This window comes from Mirounga leonina, unplaced genomic scaffold (assembly GCF_011800145.1).
Source record: "Mirounga leonina isolate KUSES-001 unplaced genomic scaffold, KU_Mleo_1.0 Mir_55, whole genome shotgun sequence".
Lineage (NCBI taxonomy): Eukaryota > Metazoa > Chordata > Mammalia > Carnivora > Phocidae > Mirounga > Mirounga leonina.
Genome location: NW_023270816.1, coordinates 5,098,051 through 5,114,102, shown reverse-complemented (window position 1 = coordinate 5,114,102; position 16,052 = coordinate 5,098,051). Strand labels below are relative to the sequence as shown.

The window sequence follows — 16,052 nt, the reverse complement described above, 5'->3', positions numbered from 1 at the left end:
AAGGAATATATGCCAGCCTATGATTCTGTAGCACTCTAAAAGCAAGACTCCCCGCCCCGCCCCCCCCAGGTACAGCTATACCAAAGGTAGCTCAGACATTACTGTAACCTGCAGCCCAGACTTAGTGACCTTCTTGTACATTCCAATATTGAGTTAAAATGGACTTGCCTAATCTCTCTGGTTTCTCAATTATTTGATCAATCAACTGGATCAATCTCTACGATGGACTACTTATTCTAGTCTGAAGGTGGGTGTGGAGAATGGGAATAAAACCACTGGTCACCTAAATCCTAACCTTAGGAGTGTAAATTCTGATTTAAACATATGAAGCCATGCAGACATTAGGCTTGTAGACCAGGAGAGAGGGGTCCGAGAGTTGGGCCATGATGTATGAGCAGGACTGAGATGGGTCCTTGGAGGCCCTTTCCATGAAGTGAGAAGATTTTCATGGTCCAAGGGTCCTGGGGTACCCGTGAAAGATGTTTTAGCCAGAGTGCTTCTCGTGTATTTCTGGAAGCTTATGCATTCACAGCATGACTGTCATCCTTGATTAAGAGAAGACAATAATTTTATCTTTTTTTCCCCCGGCATGATGACATCACCCTACATTTCTAACTAATCACTGTCACTGAAGAAAAATAATTGTTCTCATATTTTAAGATTCAGTAGAGATTTTCTGAATCTCCGTGACCACCAAAAGCTTTTCAAAATCAGTGCTGAGAAGGATCAGCTTTATTAACGTTGCATATTTTGTCTTATCATTTGGTACAGGCCAAATAGGATACTTAAAAACATTGGGATTTATAAGAGGATATTTAACAGTAGTAATGAAAATTGGAAATATTATGCTTAAATGGAATATTTATACCAAACTAATTATATTGGCTATTGTAGATGCAATAAAATGAAAAATGTGGGAGTGGGGAGGGTCACACCTGCCCTGCTATATATTCTCTAACTGGAGCCATTCCACTGAGTGTTCATTTCCTTAACAGGTTTTGCTAACACTTGGACTATTTAAAATAAGGGAATTGTAAAATTGTTTTTTTAAATAGCAAGAAAATTTCACTTCTGCAAAAAAAAATAAATAAATTCATTGATTTCAAGGTCAGACCATGGATTACCATTTCTTGCTAAACCATGCCATTTTAGAATATGTGCTAAACCCTTAAAAACGAGATTTACTTGTCCTTATTTATAGTTGCTATACCTGCACATTTTTGCTGAATGCCAGTGCTGTAAAATGTTTATAGAAGTTTCCATGAAACCTTTAGTGCTAATGGAATGAGGGAAATGGGTTGGTAAGGCAGTTGATGATTGCTGGCGATTGTTCATAATTGGCAACCCATGTTCAAGTGCCACCTTTTAGCGACCATAGAATTAATCCCCTAGAGTATTTAGTAAAAACCACCATCCCAATCACGCTTATTATCATGTGGTTGAGGAACAAGTAGATGCTTTGTAATCAGAAAAACTTCCATTCGAATCTCTGTCTACTCCTGTGGCTATGTTGGGGATGCTATTCGACTTCCTTAGCTTGTGATTCCTCATTTATGAAATGGCAGTGATCACGCCCGTGTTTCAAGACATAAACACCACTGTAAGCTAGTCTGTCACTGAATTGAAATTTTGAGACCCATTTTGAATCTCCTTCAGTACCATTTCACAAACACACACGCACGCACACACAGAGTTTTCATTCTGGAAATACTTTATTTTTTAAGTGCATTAGCTAGCTTGAAAATTTTATCCTCTAGACTGGATCCACACAATTGTTTACTTCTATTCTTCATTTTTCTACAATCCATCTCTAAGTGATTCACGGGAAAAATATTCTAGTGAACATTAAATCAATTTAAGGACTTTCCATCATGGTTTATGTTCCATAATATTAATTGTAAAGGATGTGGTTGGGTTTGAAGCAATTTTAAAAGAGAATTATACCCCAACTATTTCTAAAAATTTAGAGGCAGGATTAAGATGGAAATAATATGTAGGAATCAACATTTTTTTTAAAAGATTTTATTTATTTGAGAGGGAGAGAGAGAGCATGAGTGGGGTACGGGGCAGAGGGAGAAGCAGACTTCCCACCGATCAGGGAGCCTGATGCGGGGCTCGATCCCGAGACCCCAGGATCATGACCTGAGCCGAAGGCAGATGCTCCACCGACTGAGCCACCCAGGTGCCCCGGGAATCAACATTTATAAAAGTCAGAGAGTGGCCACCTGAGGAAGCAGGAGGACTAAGTGCCCACAGTATGTACCTGGGAGTAAACTGAGTTCTAAATTTGTTGACAGCAGGTAAAGATAGCTAAAATGTATTGAGCGTCGCTATGTGTCAGATACGTGCTGTGTGCTTCACCTCTGGTATTCTTTGTTACGTCCTCAGAGTAGCCTGTGAGTCAGGAGCCGCTATCATTCCCATTTTGCATCTGAGAAAACAGCCCCAGAGGGTAGTCGACTTGCCAAAGGTGGCGAGGCAGGGCTGTGGTCTGGACCTAGAGGGGCATGTCCTGGACTGTGGAGATTTTGTTTTGAGGAAATTGTGAATAGTCATCTGTAGTGTGAAGAACTTCTTCCATGTAAATTAGAGCTATGGGTGTTCGTTCAGCATTTTGCAGAGCTGTGACTTTTTTTTTGGCACCCACCTTAACGCTACCCTGCCAGTGTCCATTTCTGGGAAAAATAAGCGAATAGATTTACCCAGGCTTGGCTTTGAACCTGACGATTTATTTAAACCTAATCCTTAAATTATGCTTCATTCTACAGTTTTGTCTTGCCGTGGGAGATTTGGTTATTACTTTCAAAATGAATAAGGGAAAATAAATTGGCAACAAGCACTGTCCCAACAAACAGGCGAAAAGCATTAGCTTTAATCTGTTGTTTTTGCCTCACCAGATGACATTATTGTGCAGATGCATTAATTAAAAACCCTAGCACAGGGGCGCCTGGATGGCTCGTCAATTAAGCATCTGACTCTTGATTTTGGTTCAGGGCTATGATCTCAGGGTCCTGAGATTGAGTCCCGCGTCAGATTTGGTGCTGCGCTTGGGACTTGCTTAAGATTCTCTCTCCCTCCCATCCCTTCTCTCTCTCTCTCTCTCTCTCTCAATAAATAAATAAATAAATAAGTAAGTAAGTAAGTAAGTAATAAATAAATAAAAACCCTAGCACAAAAATTGAGAAGTAAGTTATAACTTCTAAGAGCTGAGGCTCCTTAGAGATTGCTAACCATGTTTTAAAAGTGCATACATTGGCTGATGGTTATGTAATTGGAAGTTGTTTATAACACAGTTTTACCTCGGTTACACTGCAGGAGTTAAGACTATGGCTTGTTAAAAGCATGGAATAGTTTGGCTGGGTTCAATGGGGTGTCGTAACCCATTGGATAAGGGTTGAAATGAAATGTGTTTCTGTGTAATAACTGCCTCCTTTAGAGTAGTTCTACTTGTAAATTTTCAGAATTCATTTTTTCCCCTTAACATTCAAAGACTTAGAATTATATTAAGTCCTATATACAAATTTTTCAAGTATTATTTTTTGTTTTACTTTTATTTATGTTTGTCATTTCTGTGGTCTTAAAGATAATATTGATGTTATTGATTTCAAATATGATATGCCAATATTTTGAAGGGTATGTGGTTAGTCCAGTAAGCTTGGCTGGTGGGAAGATGTTCTAAATATTTTGTAATCATGGCTACATTCTGTTCTATATGAATTTTGTTCTCACACTACCCTACCTGCTACAACTTTTACATCATTCAGTATATGGCAGAATTTGTTAACCTAGCAAATATTTACTGAGTGTTTACTAAGCTCATGGAACCACACAGCTATTTGGAATGAATATCTGAAACAGGTGCAGTGTTACATATGGGGGGTTGTAACGATAGAAAAGGTAGGACAAGTACATGACACAATGTGGGGCAGATTTCTTCTTTTCATTTGCCTTAGGTTGAAGTGCACATGATCCTCATCTTTTCCATGATCCAAAGCAAAATGTCACATGGAAGCAATGATTCTCTGTGTCCACATTGAATGGTTTTCATATGGAACTGCTTTAGACTACATTGATATACATTATTTAAACGTTTTAGGTTAATGTAAGGAAAAAAATGAGAATTTCAAAGGTAGTGAGGAACGACTGAGGAACTCATCCCATTGAAAAGCACAGAAGAGGAGAATAAATAGCAATTCTGGCCTTCAGAGATGGTGCTGATTTTGTTCTTTTGGTATAGATGTGTTGTGTACCTGGCTCATGAGACGTATGTTCCAGCAAATGTGGTCCACCTCAGGCTGAAGGACCATTGCTCAGAAATATAATAGCAAGATTCTGGAAAATGTCCAGGGAGAAGATTCTCTATGGCCTCGCTCCCTGTCACAGGGTCAAGGCCCCAGGTTCAGAAGTTCTGGACATAGGTCTCTTCCATAGTGGGCTTGTAGGAGTCAAACAGGACTGAGGGTACCTCCTAAGTGACAAGAGGAAAGGGTAAACTGAGGGAATCTGGTAGGTTGTAGCTGAAAAAATGGAGCTAATGGTGCAGACATTATCCTTGGTGTTTAAGAAACGAGAACAAGGCTGTAGGAGGCAGGAGGGCCAGAGCGGGGAATACTAAGTGCCGGGCTGGGCACTGTGGAAGGAGTCGGGGGAAGGCTGGGAAGGACACCTCCAGACAGGGACTCCACCTCATTAGATGCTGGTTCTGTGGTGTTGGGACAAGTCGAGTATTTAAAGGTGACAAAACTAAGCTGGATACTTTCATACTCTCAGATGTAATTATTTAGGGAGATATCTTTTGTGGGGAAATCAAAGGAAGAATTCTTAGAGGACATGCCATTCCCCTTGAAGGTGTGGGTCAAAGATGGTGAGGGCCGTGGAGATGTGGCAGTCACTGTCTAGTCACACGTCAAGACTAGTTCCGCTTGGTCTAGGGCCTGGGGCACGTGCAAGGAAGAAATGAGAGGGAAGCTCTCTTCTGCCTCTAACGCAACGAAGTCCCCAAGTCCTACGTCATGGTGCTTCAGGCTCAAACCGTCCCCTGTTCCATTCTCACCAGCCAACACAGTTTTCATATTAGCCCACCTAACAGCAGGTGACTGTGTTGTCAGTGTGAAAGAAGAATCTCCTTCATATTGTTATCTGCAGGCTTGATGAGGGAGGGAGAGAGGGGACCAGACACGTCATTGTTATTTATTCTCCTCCACTGTGCTATCCAACGGGATGAGTTCCTCAGTCATTCCTCGCTGCATTTGAGATTCTCAGTAAGCGCGCGGTGGCTACCATCTGGGAAAGTGTGGATGTAGAACATTTCCAGGGTCACAGAAAGTTCTCTTGGGCAGCTTGTTCTACTTACATGATCATATGTGATAAACGTAGTCGTAAATCAATTGTGTGCCTGTGGTTTTTATAGGACATTGGCGCTGAACATTGTTTTACTGTGGTATAAAACATGTTAACTCATACTCTTTCTTCCCTGGTAAACAAATTATCCAAGCAATTAAATTCTTGATTCTCTGTGACAGCCAGTGGTGGAAACTTCTGAGGTCAAAGAAAAGTTTTAATGAGAATCAGAATGAGTGTTCTCAAGTATTCATCAATCTTATTAAAACAACTTCGTTAGGCCATAAGCCCATCATCTAAAACACATTTAAAAAATGAAAACTATGCACATTATGCCAGTTTCTCAGAAAGCCAAAGCAAATAATATATATCCTCATTTGTTTTTAAAGATGTATTCATTTATTTGAGAGAGAGAGAGCACACGTGTATGCAAATGGGAGGAGAGGCAGAGGGAGAGAGAGAATCTCAAGCAGACTCCCTGCCGAGTGCAGAGCCCGATGCAGGGCTCGCAGGGCTCGATCCCAGGACCCTGAGATCACGACCTGAGCCGAAACCAAGAGTCAGATGCTTAACCGACTGAGCCACCCAGGTGTCCCAATATATATCCTTTTTAAAAAGGGACTTTCCTCGATATGTTGTGAATATTGTTAGTGATTTCTGCAATTCCCTGGATCAAGAAGGGAGAATAAGGAAAGAGTGGAGACTTAACTAAGGATTATGTTAACTGGACAAAGTGAGTGAGAAAAACTAAAGATAATGACAAAACACAATGCTAAGGAAACCCTAGGGGCACTTGAAATGAACATAGTGACTCACACTTTATTCTTTTTTCTTCTTCTTTTTTTTTTTTAAGATTTTATTTATTTATTTAATTGACAGAGAGAGAGAGAGGGAGACACAGCGAGAGAGGGAACACAAGCAGGGGGAGTAGGAGAGGGAGAAGCAGGCTCCCTGCCTAGCCGGGAGCCAGACGTGGGGCTCGATCCCAGGACACTGGGATCATGACCTGAGCCGAAGGCAGATGCCCAACAATTGAGCCCCCCAGGCACCCCGTGACTCATACTTTAAAGGAACTGACCACTAGTTGTGCTTTTAACTTCTCTCCAGGGGAAAAAAAAAAAATGAACTTCTGAATGAAAAGCATGTACTTTACTTTGTAAAATCATGACATTATTAGACTCAGCCTCCTGGCTTATGATAAAATAATAATAATAAATAACAAATAAAAAATTACCGATCGCTGTGGTGAAGGGAAGAACTTAATTGTCAGCAGGTGAACAATTTGGCTTGCTGTACATCAAGCCCTACACAGTGAGTTGAATCCTTCTTTCAGATTTTTTTTCCAATATTTTTTTTTTTCCTGACAAATAATTTCACAAAATGCTCCACAAAAGGAAAGTTCCTGAGGTCAGATAAAGTCCGGGATGTGCTGTGCTCCGTGCTTTCCTCACAGAGTCACCGAGCTCTGAACGTCCCGCGGTGGGAGGGCTTGCTCACCTTGACTTAATTTAGCCTCATCGAAAATGATTTGGCTAAGGAATCCCAGGTATTTTGGCTTGACGCTTTTTCACAGCTTGCAAACCGTGATAGTGTTCTGTAAGATATACTTATACTTGATTAGCCTCAGAGCAGAAAAACTGAAACAACCAAATCCCTCAAAGAGCACTACAGCTTTATAGAAAAAAGTCCATATTTTTAGGATCTTGAAGGATCCTGGGATGAGTAGTGTGATGTCTGCAAGTTAATTACAAATGACTCAGCTGAAAATATGTATGTGTAGTATATGTGTATGTATGTATACACACACACAAACACAGGGAGCACACTCAAAATATGGGAAAATGTTCACAACTGGTGAACTACAGTAAAGGACATGACGTGTAATACTTTTGATCTATTTCTCTAGTTCTGAAAATGTATTCTAGAAAAAGAGGGAAGTATTATAAACCCAAACGCAAGCTGCATTGATTATGTTGGGCAGTGAAGGGGTAGCCATATGAAAGAGTTGATAAGGCAAGAAAAAGGATTTTAAGATCCAGACAGAAGTAAAATGGGAAGAAGGTTCAAGTTCTTGACTGGAGACGGTGACAGAGCTGCAGAAAAGCATTCCGGGGCATTCTTCACATCGCCTTGCCATTCCTTTAGGAGTTATGGCTCCATATCCAAAAGTCTGTACCTCAGACCCTCAGTCAGGCTAATGGGAACATTGCCCAGAAAACATGTCAGGGTGTTTATTCTTATTCCCATCCTGGGGACTCCAGACCTCAGCGCGGCACAGAGAAGTTTGCCAACTTTAAACAGTGTGATGCAGCCAAATTAGTGAGGAAGCCATCCTGAACAGGGGATCTCAGGATTGACCTGAAAGCCCCGACTTTTTGACCAAGTAATGTCAACAGCTTGAAATTTGCCGTAGCCAGGACTGGCCCGACCTTGATCTTCCTTAGCCTGACTATTAATCCCCAGCTCGCAGCTGGCTCTGGGAAGCACCGTGTCATCTTGTATGCTTCTAGGCCACAGACGTGGGCATGCAGTATTTTCTAACTTCTCAAGGACTTCGCTGAAGTTTGTAGCACACAGAAGAGTTCCCTAGTCTTGGGATTGTGCCTGGCTGTATCATTTGCTGAAACAATATTGCAAATGTTCCTATTGCCCTAAGGGAGAGAGAAGAGTCATTTAGCTGCCTGCAGTTTCATAGATGCATCATTTACTATTGTAAAGCTGTTGCTCATATGCTCTTTCAACAATGCTAGTGTCTTTGCCACCCAGGCTCCCCTTCATAAGCTTCTCCTTTCCCCACTCCTGTTCCTCCTCCTCCTTTTTTTTTTTTTATTGTTTAACCTTTACAATAGTAGGTTATAAAAATTCTGAAATTGGATTTGTTCCTATTTCTGATAAAGGTTTTTACAATAAGGGTTCCTGCCTCCTTCACGAAGCTCTTGGTACAATTTAACAAGTGAAATTGTCAATCCTTGTGGTCTTCCGATATTCTGACAGTTGTTATGGTATTTCTATAACTTTAATATATGGTTCTATCCATTGCATTTATGATATATATAAAACCTTAAGAATATTTCTTATATAATTACTATCTTTGCTAGTATCAATGTGGTATTTATAGACTCGAAGACCTTCCACATTAAGGCACTAAAGTTACAAAGAAGCATCAGAAAATCATAGTTTCTTATCACTACAAACATATGTTTATATTTTATCTTCCCTTCACACTGGAAGCTAAATATTAATTTCTGGAGAGTAATAATTATAAAATATATTGGTAATAAATGATAAAATTATAAAATTTAACATTTTTATTGTGCTTTACATCTTACAAAGTATTGTCACTTACAATATTAGTAAAGATGGCTGAACAAATAACAATTCAGTGAGCCTATAGAGTCTTTTTTTTTTTTTTAATTAGTAAGAAATAAATGGCGCTGCCTAAGACTTTAGGATCGCTCTTTGTTTCTTATTATTTTTGTACCAATTTTTTTTAAATAAACCATATGTATTTGGGAGGCTGAAGGTTTTCACTCATAATGGTAAAAATAGTCCTTATTATTTATAGATGATCTTAATGATAATAGTAAAATTGTAAACAAAATTCATATGCCACGACATTTTATGTAACCCCCCAACCGAACAAGAAGTAAGGTGTAAGGATTAAAACAACTAGTTAGTAATATTATACATTTAAAAAGGCAGTTATTTTATTAGTGAGCTCTTTGCAGAAATGGCAGTGGGACGCTGTTCTGAAAGGTCCCCCTAATGTACAGAATAGCATGACTTCTGTATGCTGACATTTGAGAGAAGTAATTAGAGATGTTTAATTGTTGACTTTTTTTTTTTTTGGTCCAGCTTTTCTTCTTGTGTTATTTGAACGGCATTTGTCTAGGTAGAGAATACTAGTGAAACACAAAGCACCCGTTTCTGCACACCCCTGCCGGGTTCTGTTTAAACCCCTCAGGACTCTTGTCTTACTTTATGTGTGACTATATGTTGGAAAGACTTCACTGGAACCCAGCAAATGGTGATCATGTCAGTCATAGCACGAGAAATGGGCTGGTAGGTCCCTACAGATAAGATTTTAAGAGGAAAAATCTAGAGCCTTCAAAACTGTGTACAGAAGCATGAAATAGAATTCAGGAGCAGTGGTCTTTAAATTTCCCACAGTCTCTACGTTTCCTGTCCTTTTTAAAAACTTAAGCGGCACAGAAGGCATTTCACTTCCCCGTGTTGCATATACACTTGGCCAGCTCTTCTGGAGGCAGCAGGTCGCTTACCCTGCTGACTAAGTCACAAGGCTGTTGGCAAGTGGAAGAAAAGATTTTCACTCTTGAGCATAAAACTAGATTTTCTAAATTAAATTGTTGTATCCTCATTGGAATCTTTATCCCACTAGTGTTTCAAAATGCTCCTGGGGAGATAATTTTAAAATTTGTCTCAATTTGGATTCAACATTGATTGGCTACTTTCTCTGCTTCCCCCCCTCTCCCAGCAGGTAGAGGAACCTACAACAGCTTTTATGTTTATTGCAAAGGCCCCTGTCAAAGAGTACAGCCAGGAAAACTCCGGGTGCAGTGCAGCACCTGCCAGCAGGCAACGCTCACCTTGGCCCAGGTAAGGAGCTACGGCATTGGCAGAGGCTGCTCAGAGAAAATGAACGTCTATTTCCACAGTAGCCTTTTGGGGTTGCTAATCAGAGAAGACGCATGACTGAAAACAAAAGACATTCTGCTATGCGATTCTAATGGTTAATGGTATCTGAAGTTTCATTTAAAAATACATCACTCTGTAAAACGTTAGGTAGTACCCGGCTGTTGTCTCCCTGTGTTTAGTCCAGGTCTCCGGAAAGGAAGCATCGAGAGTGTGTTTATAACAAAAAGAGATTAGGCTTTGGTGGGGGTGTCTTTTAGAAGAGGCCAGGAAGGAGCATTCTAAGACACTGGGAATGTTTTATGTCTCAATCGGTGTGACTGTACATGGTTGGATACGTGTGTCACAATCCACTGGACTGTTCATTGAAGATGGGCGCACTCGAGGTTGCTAAATGGAAGTTGTATCTCAGTAAAGGAGTGAAAAGGAAAGTCGTGGATCGCCCACAGCATGCATGTGAAACTGAGGTCGGCAGGCTACCATCTGCTGTGGTCTCCGCTTGGGTTGTATGGTTCACAAGCTAAGAATGTTCTTGCATTTTTAAGTGGCTGGGAAATATCCAAAGAGTAATGCTGTGTGGCCCGTGAACGCTATATGAAGTTTAGATTTCCAGTCTCCATGATGACACTGTAGCATAAGGCGGCACCACCCATCTCCTTCCATGTTGTCTGTGTAGCTTCCATGCCCAGGGCGGGCTTCAGTAGTTGCCACCCGGACTGGATGCCCTGCGGAGCCTGACCTATCTACCTCTGGCCCCTACGAGAAAACATGGTGGACCCCTGATATAAACCATGCACACAGCTAAGGCCATGGCTTCCCCGTGATGGTTATGCAGGATTTGGCTAAAGTTGATGTGGGTGTGAATGTGCGTGAGTGAGGAGGGCATTTTCTGATTGGTGTGATCAAGGGTCAGGGTCAAGGGTCTTCAGGTGATGGGGGGCTGAAGTGGGGACAAGGACTCCCTTACCATACCAGGCCCCTCTAATGGCTACATTTAGATTTTTATTCCACAGGCGATGGGAAGCCAAGACAAAATGTTAAAAATAAAGGCAATCTATATTTTAGAAACTTTATTACTGCTGTAACAGTCTGTCATTGGGACAGAAGTTGGTGACAGATTGAGGGCAAAGAGGTTGATTCATAGACTCTTCATAGGGTTCATGCGGGGGGAACTACGGGCCGGGTCGGGGTGGTGCCCTGTGGAAAGTGTATAACGGAGCAGCATGGAAGAACATGAAGGATACACCCAATAATGGAGAAATCAAGGATTCCTGCCTCAAGCCTGGGGAAGATGGTAGAATTACTCAAAAATGCAGCTCAGTATTTCACTATGGTATAATCTCTCTGTACACAGGCCAATCCTGTGACTGAACTTAGGGAGACAAATCCATGAGTGATGGTTTGTTCTGAACCACGGGACTGGACCTTTTTCTGGGGGTGTCACCGGGCAGTGCTTCTGTCTGGGAAATGTACTCTCTTAAAGTCCTCCAGAACTTTACTTTCCACCAGAATCTCTCCTCTGCCATAAGCCTTTTCCAACACAGTAAACAGCCTCTTCTGTTTTTCTGGTCTATGCTCCAGTCTTGATTGCCTTAGATGGTGGATGCGACCTATTTATATTAACTTCCAATTGTTCTTAGTGAAAACAGCAATAACAAATTATTATTGAGCCCCAAGCTTAATTATTTTCATGCATCATCTATTGCATTTATTTCATAACACTCTAAGTACTGTCAGTAACCTTATTTTAGATTTAGGCTTAAAGAGATTAAGGAAAGGAGCTTGTGAGAGTAGGCATTTGAACCTGACTGTGTGATCTAAACTTGTAAGCTCTGCAGTCTCCCCATTTTTTACCACACAGATATATTTACACTAAGTGTCATATGCTCAGATATCCCCAGTGATCAGACATGTGATTTAAGACTTAGGTCTTAAGTATGCAGTGGCTGGGGATGGGGTGAGGACCATGAAGAGACCAAGGCCCAGGTAAGGAGGCCGCTCCTTACCTTACTTGCTTAGCAAGTGGTGGTGGGGGTGCTTAATGTGGCCAATCTTTTATTTAATTAAGGGAAACCATACGTATAGATTTTTATGCGAAGTTTCATATGTAAAAATATGCTCCTTGGGGAAAAAAAAACAGAAGACAAAAGGAAAAAGCAACCAGCAGCATCTGTCTAAATGCACAAACTGAAATCGTACCATACAGGTTAAATGGTGCATTAACATTAGGTGTTTAGAGAGCCCGGTGTGCAGTAAGCACTTACTTCAACTTGCTGAGAGGCTGTATGGTGAAAACTTAAGAAGACAAGTCTCCAGACTCTTCATACTGCATGGGTTAGAATTCCTACATGTATGGTGATTAACATAACAATAAAAAATTAAAAAATAGAAATCTAAAAAAAAAAATTTTTTCCTAAATCATTATTTTCCTCCTGTGTCAGCTTGGGGACATCTTTTACCTGGGATAATGGTATCTACTTCTTATTTCTTGTAAAGATTAGTTAATATATGAAGAGTATTTAGAACAGAGAGGCACCTGGTGGCTCAGTCAGTTAAGTGTCTGCCTTTAGCTAAGGTCATGATCCTGGGATCTCATTCCTCATCAGCTCCCTGCTCAGTGGGGAGTCTGCTTCTCCCTCTCCTGCTGCCCTTCCCCTGCTCATGTGCTCTCATCCTCTCTGTCTCTCAAATAAGTAAATAATATCTTTAAAAAAAGGAACAGTAGCTGGAACATAAATAATTAGATATCTTAAATGCTTTCTTATTGTTACTTTTTAAATTATTTTTCATGAGTACTTGTTGGGTGTGTGCATACACACACTTAGGTACTTCACCATGAAATCAATCCAGACTTTGGCTAACTCCTTTCAAAAAAGTGAAAGCAATGTATCATGGAACACTACATCAAAAACTAATGATGTACTGTATGGTGACTAACAACATTAAAAAAAAAAAAAAAGAGTGAAAGCATCTCCCCTCCCACTGTGTTCATCCAGAAGCTCTTTGTAGCCCCCTCAGCTGCTCACCTGGACCAGCAGGTCCTGGGAGCGATGATCTCATCCACCCGGTGGTCTAGGCTCTGTCCCATCTCAGAGGCCCACTCCCATGACCACCCCAGACTTTGTCAGTTCCTAGAACTGCTCTGCATTTGATTATTAAATTCAGACTTTTATTCTCCCTACATTATTTTTGCTCTGTACATTGTTAACCCCTCTCTTAATTTCTTCTAGAGCTCTCTGGCCTTTTCTTTCATCATTTCCTCCCCTGATAGGGTCTAACTTCAACTACATTATTTCAGATATCATTAAATTTCCATTCCACATTCTGTACAATTGCCCATTTGTCTATATTCCAAGTGCCGGTAAGCCTCTTGTATCAGGTAACTTGCGGGTTTAGATCCCTGGTGCATTTTCAACACTTCACCCAGTACCTTGCCCATAGTGGAGCACAAAGCTAATAATTCGAAGTGAATGGTATCTGTACTTGAACTGTTACTGATTCAGTAGATCCACATACTTTAGAAATTATACTTGGCATGTATAATCACATTGATCATAGAAGTTATGATTCTTTTGCTACCACTTATTGATTTCCTTCCTTACATTTATATTCTGGTACTTTTATATTTCTCTAATTCTTATTACAGACCTGCAAAGTAGATATTATTATCTAGTGTTTTTAATAAAGAGACTCCATGAAGTTAAGCAATGAACCCAAAGTCACACAGTTAACAAACGTTGGTGCCAGGGATGAAAAGTCTTCTGTTTCTTTAAAGCTCTGCCTTTTCTAGGATAGATTGTTCACTCTACAAATCTGGTAATCAGTGTCCTATTACCCAACTACTTCCCTATACTTAAACTATCCTTCAAAAATACTCTTGGAAAAAAAAAAAAAAAACTACTTTAAGATTTAAGGAGATTGGAAAGGATGATTTAAAGATTACTTATTGAACCCGGAATTTTACTTTATTTTATTGTATTGTATTTTGTATTTTTTATTTTTTTTAATCTGAAATTTTAGTATAGTTACTAGATGCAGCATCACTGGTAAATAAGTAGAAGAGGCCCTCCGATTTTTTATTAATGACAAACATTCACACTCAGTAGTACCTTCCAGTAACAGCTTTGTGGAGCAGCTGAGTAATCACAGGAGTCTGCAAGCCAACCCCCTACCCAGCAGTGGGTGGGGCAGGAGCTGAACTTTGCCCTGAGGAAGGATTTCCAGGTAGAGAATAGGCAACTCTTTTTAAAGATTTTTTTTATTTATCTGAGAGAGAGAGAATGAGAGAGAGAGAGCACATGAGAGGGGGGAGGGTCAGAGGGAGAAGCAGGCTCCCTGCCGAGCAGAGAGCCCGATGCGGGACTCGATCCAGGGACTCCAGGATCATGACCTGAGCCGAAAGCAGTCGCTTAACCAACTGAGCCACCCAGGCGCCCGAGAATAGGCAACTCTTAAGGTTTCATTTTCCCAAACTTTATAAAGATCTACAATTGACAGAATTTTCTCTAGTCAAGAAAAACATAAAAAGAAAGAAAGGATTTTGTGTGGCTGACAAGTTATATAGTGGAGCAGGATGTGGTTTATCTGAGCTTCCGCAAGGAGCTTTTTATACACAAAGAGAAAAATCGGAACCTACTTAGCTACGTGGGTTATTTTTTTTTTTAAACATAATTTTTTTTTTCTGGTCTGAAAAAAATCAGTCTACAATAGGCCCTTTGCCTCTCATGAGTCTTAATAGTAAACTCCTAATTATTTTTTGTTGTTGTGGGGGACTTATTCATAATGCCAACATTTCTTCAACACTATTTAAATTTTGTGTGCAAGATAATGAGCTCCTCTCATACATAATGCTCTAAGGTTTAATTGTTTACATATTTCACATTTAATATGATGCTCCTAATGAATTGGCAAGGAAGACAGGAGGCCATTTCTGTCACGGTGTTAGGATGGGGAAACTGATGTCCAAGGTTTTGTCCTGACCTTGAGGGTAAATTGAAAATCAGCTGGGACACCAGGTTTTCCTCTGAATTTAAATCAAATTACCTTCTTTATTTCATGGCAACCTTGACTAGGGCTTCCACTAACCAAAATAGCCCTTAGAAACATGAATGCTCCCTGGAAAACAGTGAACAGCAGCTGATTGGAAAAACATGGCAGGCCTCCAATTTTCATTTGCCTCTTCGAAGATTGTCCACTTAGGTCCACACAGAAATGACACAGGGTTGAGCACAGAAAGGAGGTTGCTTTGTACTTGCATATGTATTTCTGATTATGTGCTTGAACAATAAAACGGGTATCCTGAATAACCTATGTCATGACTCTCTCCCTCATTAGTGTGGAAAATCAAATGATGAGCAAGTCATAGCTTCAGAGCCTTTCTTTTTTTCATTAATACAAAAAAATATGAACAGAAAAAAAGTAAAGTTTTCCAAGATACATAGAAAATACGCAGCTGGGGCTCCTGGGTGGCTCAGTCGTTAAGCGTCTGCCTTCAGCTCAGGTCATGATCCCAGGGTCCTGGGATCGAGCCCCGCATCGGGCTCCCTGCTCAGCGGGAAGTCTGCTTCTCTCTCTCCCACTCCCGCTCCTTGTGTTCCTCTCTCGCTCTCTCTCTGTCAAATAAATAAATAAAATCTGTAAAAAAAAAAAAAGAAGAAGAAAATACACAGCTTTTAGAAATAACTGGAAATTAAAGAAGGAATTTAAATTGGAAAAAGAAACAGCACCAAGAAGCTTAAAGATGCTTGTCCCTCCTCCCTTCCCCTGGGACCCTGCCAAACTTAAGGTTACCCGGTCAGCAGGTGTGATCCTTCTAGTCTGTCTTACTGTAAGTGTGGTGGCGAGGAGTGAGCCTTCTGGCAAGCTGTCAGAGATTTCCCGTGACCCATTTATAAGAACACAAGGCTTCCAGAGACATGTTAAAAATTGTGCCTGAGCTGATGAAGTTCTGTTAGAATATGATGTTGATGGTGAGGAGCCTGTCCACAGGGGTCATGCTAGGATGGCTTCTCCTCCTCAGCCCCGCAGGCTTCTGCTCCCTAAGGCCTAAGAGTGCCTTC

At 40.7% G+C, this 16,052-nt stretch overlaps 1 protein-coding gene across 3 annotated transcripts in view; it reads left to right on the top strand.

Moving 5' to 3' along the window:
• LOC118001946 (E3 ubiquitin-protein ligase parkin-like) overlaps positions 1-16,052 on the top strand; it is a 1,266,913-nt gene that overhangs the window by 465,661 nt on the left and 785,200 nt on the right. For 2 of the 3 annotated variants that reach the window (XM_034992136.1, XM_034992134.1), the window contains exon 4: positions 9,836-9,957. In XM_034992136.1, coding sequence (XP_034848027.1) covers positions 9,836-9,957 — 122 coding nt within the window. The remainder of the gene's footprint in view (positions 1-9,835; positions 9,958-16,052) is intronic. The other variant, XM_034992135.1, reaches the window with a different exon arrangement.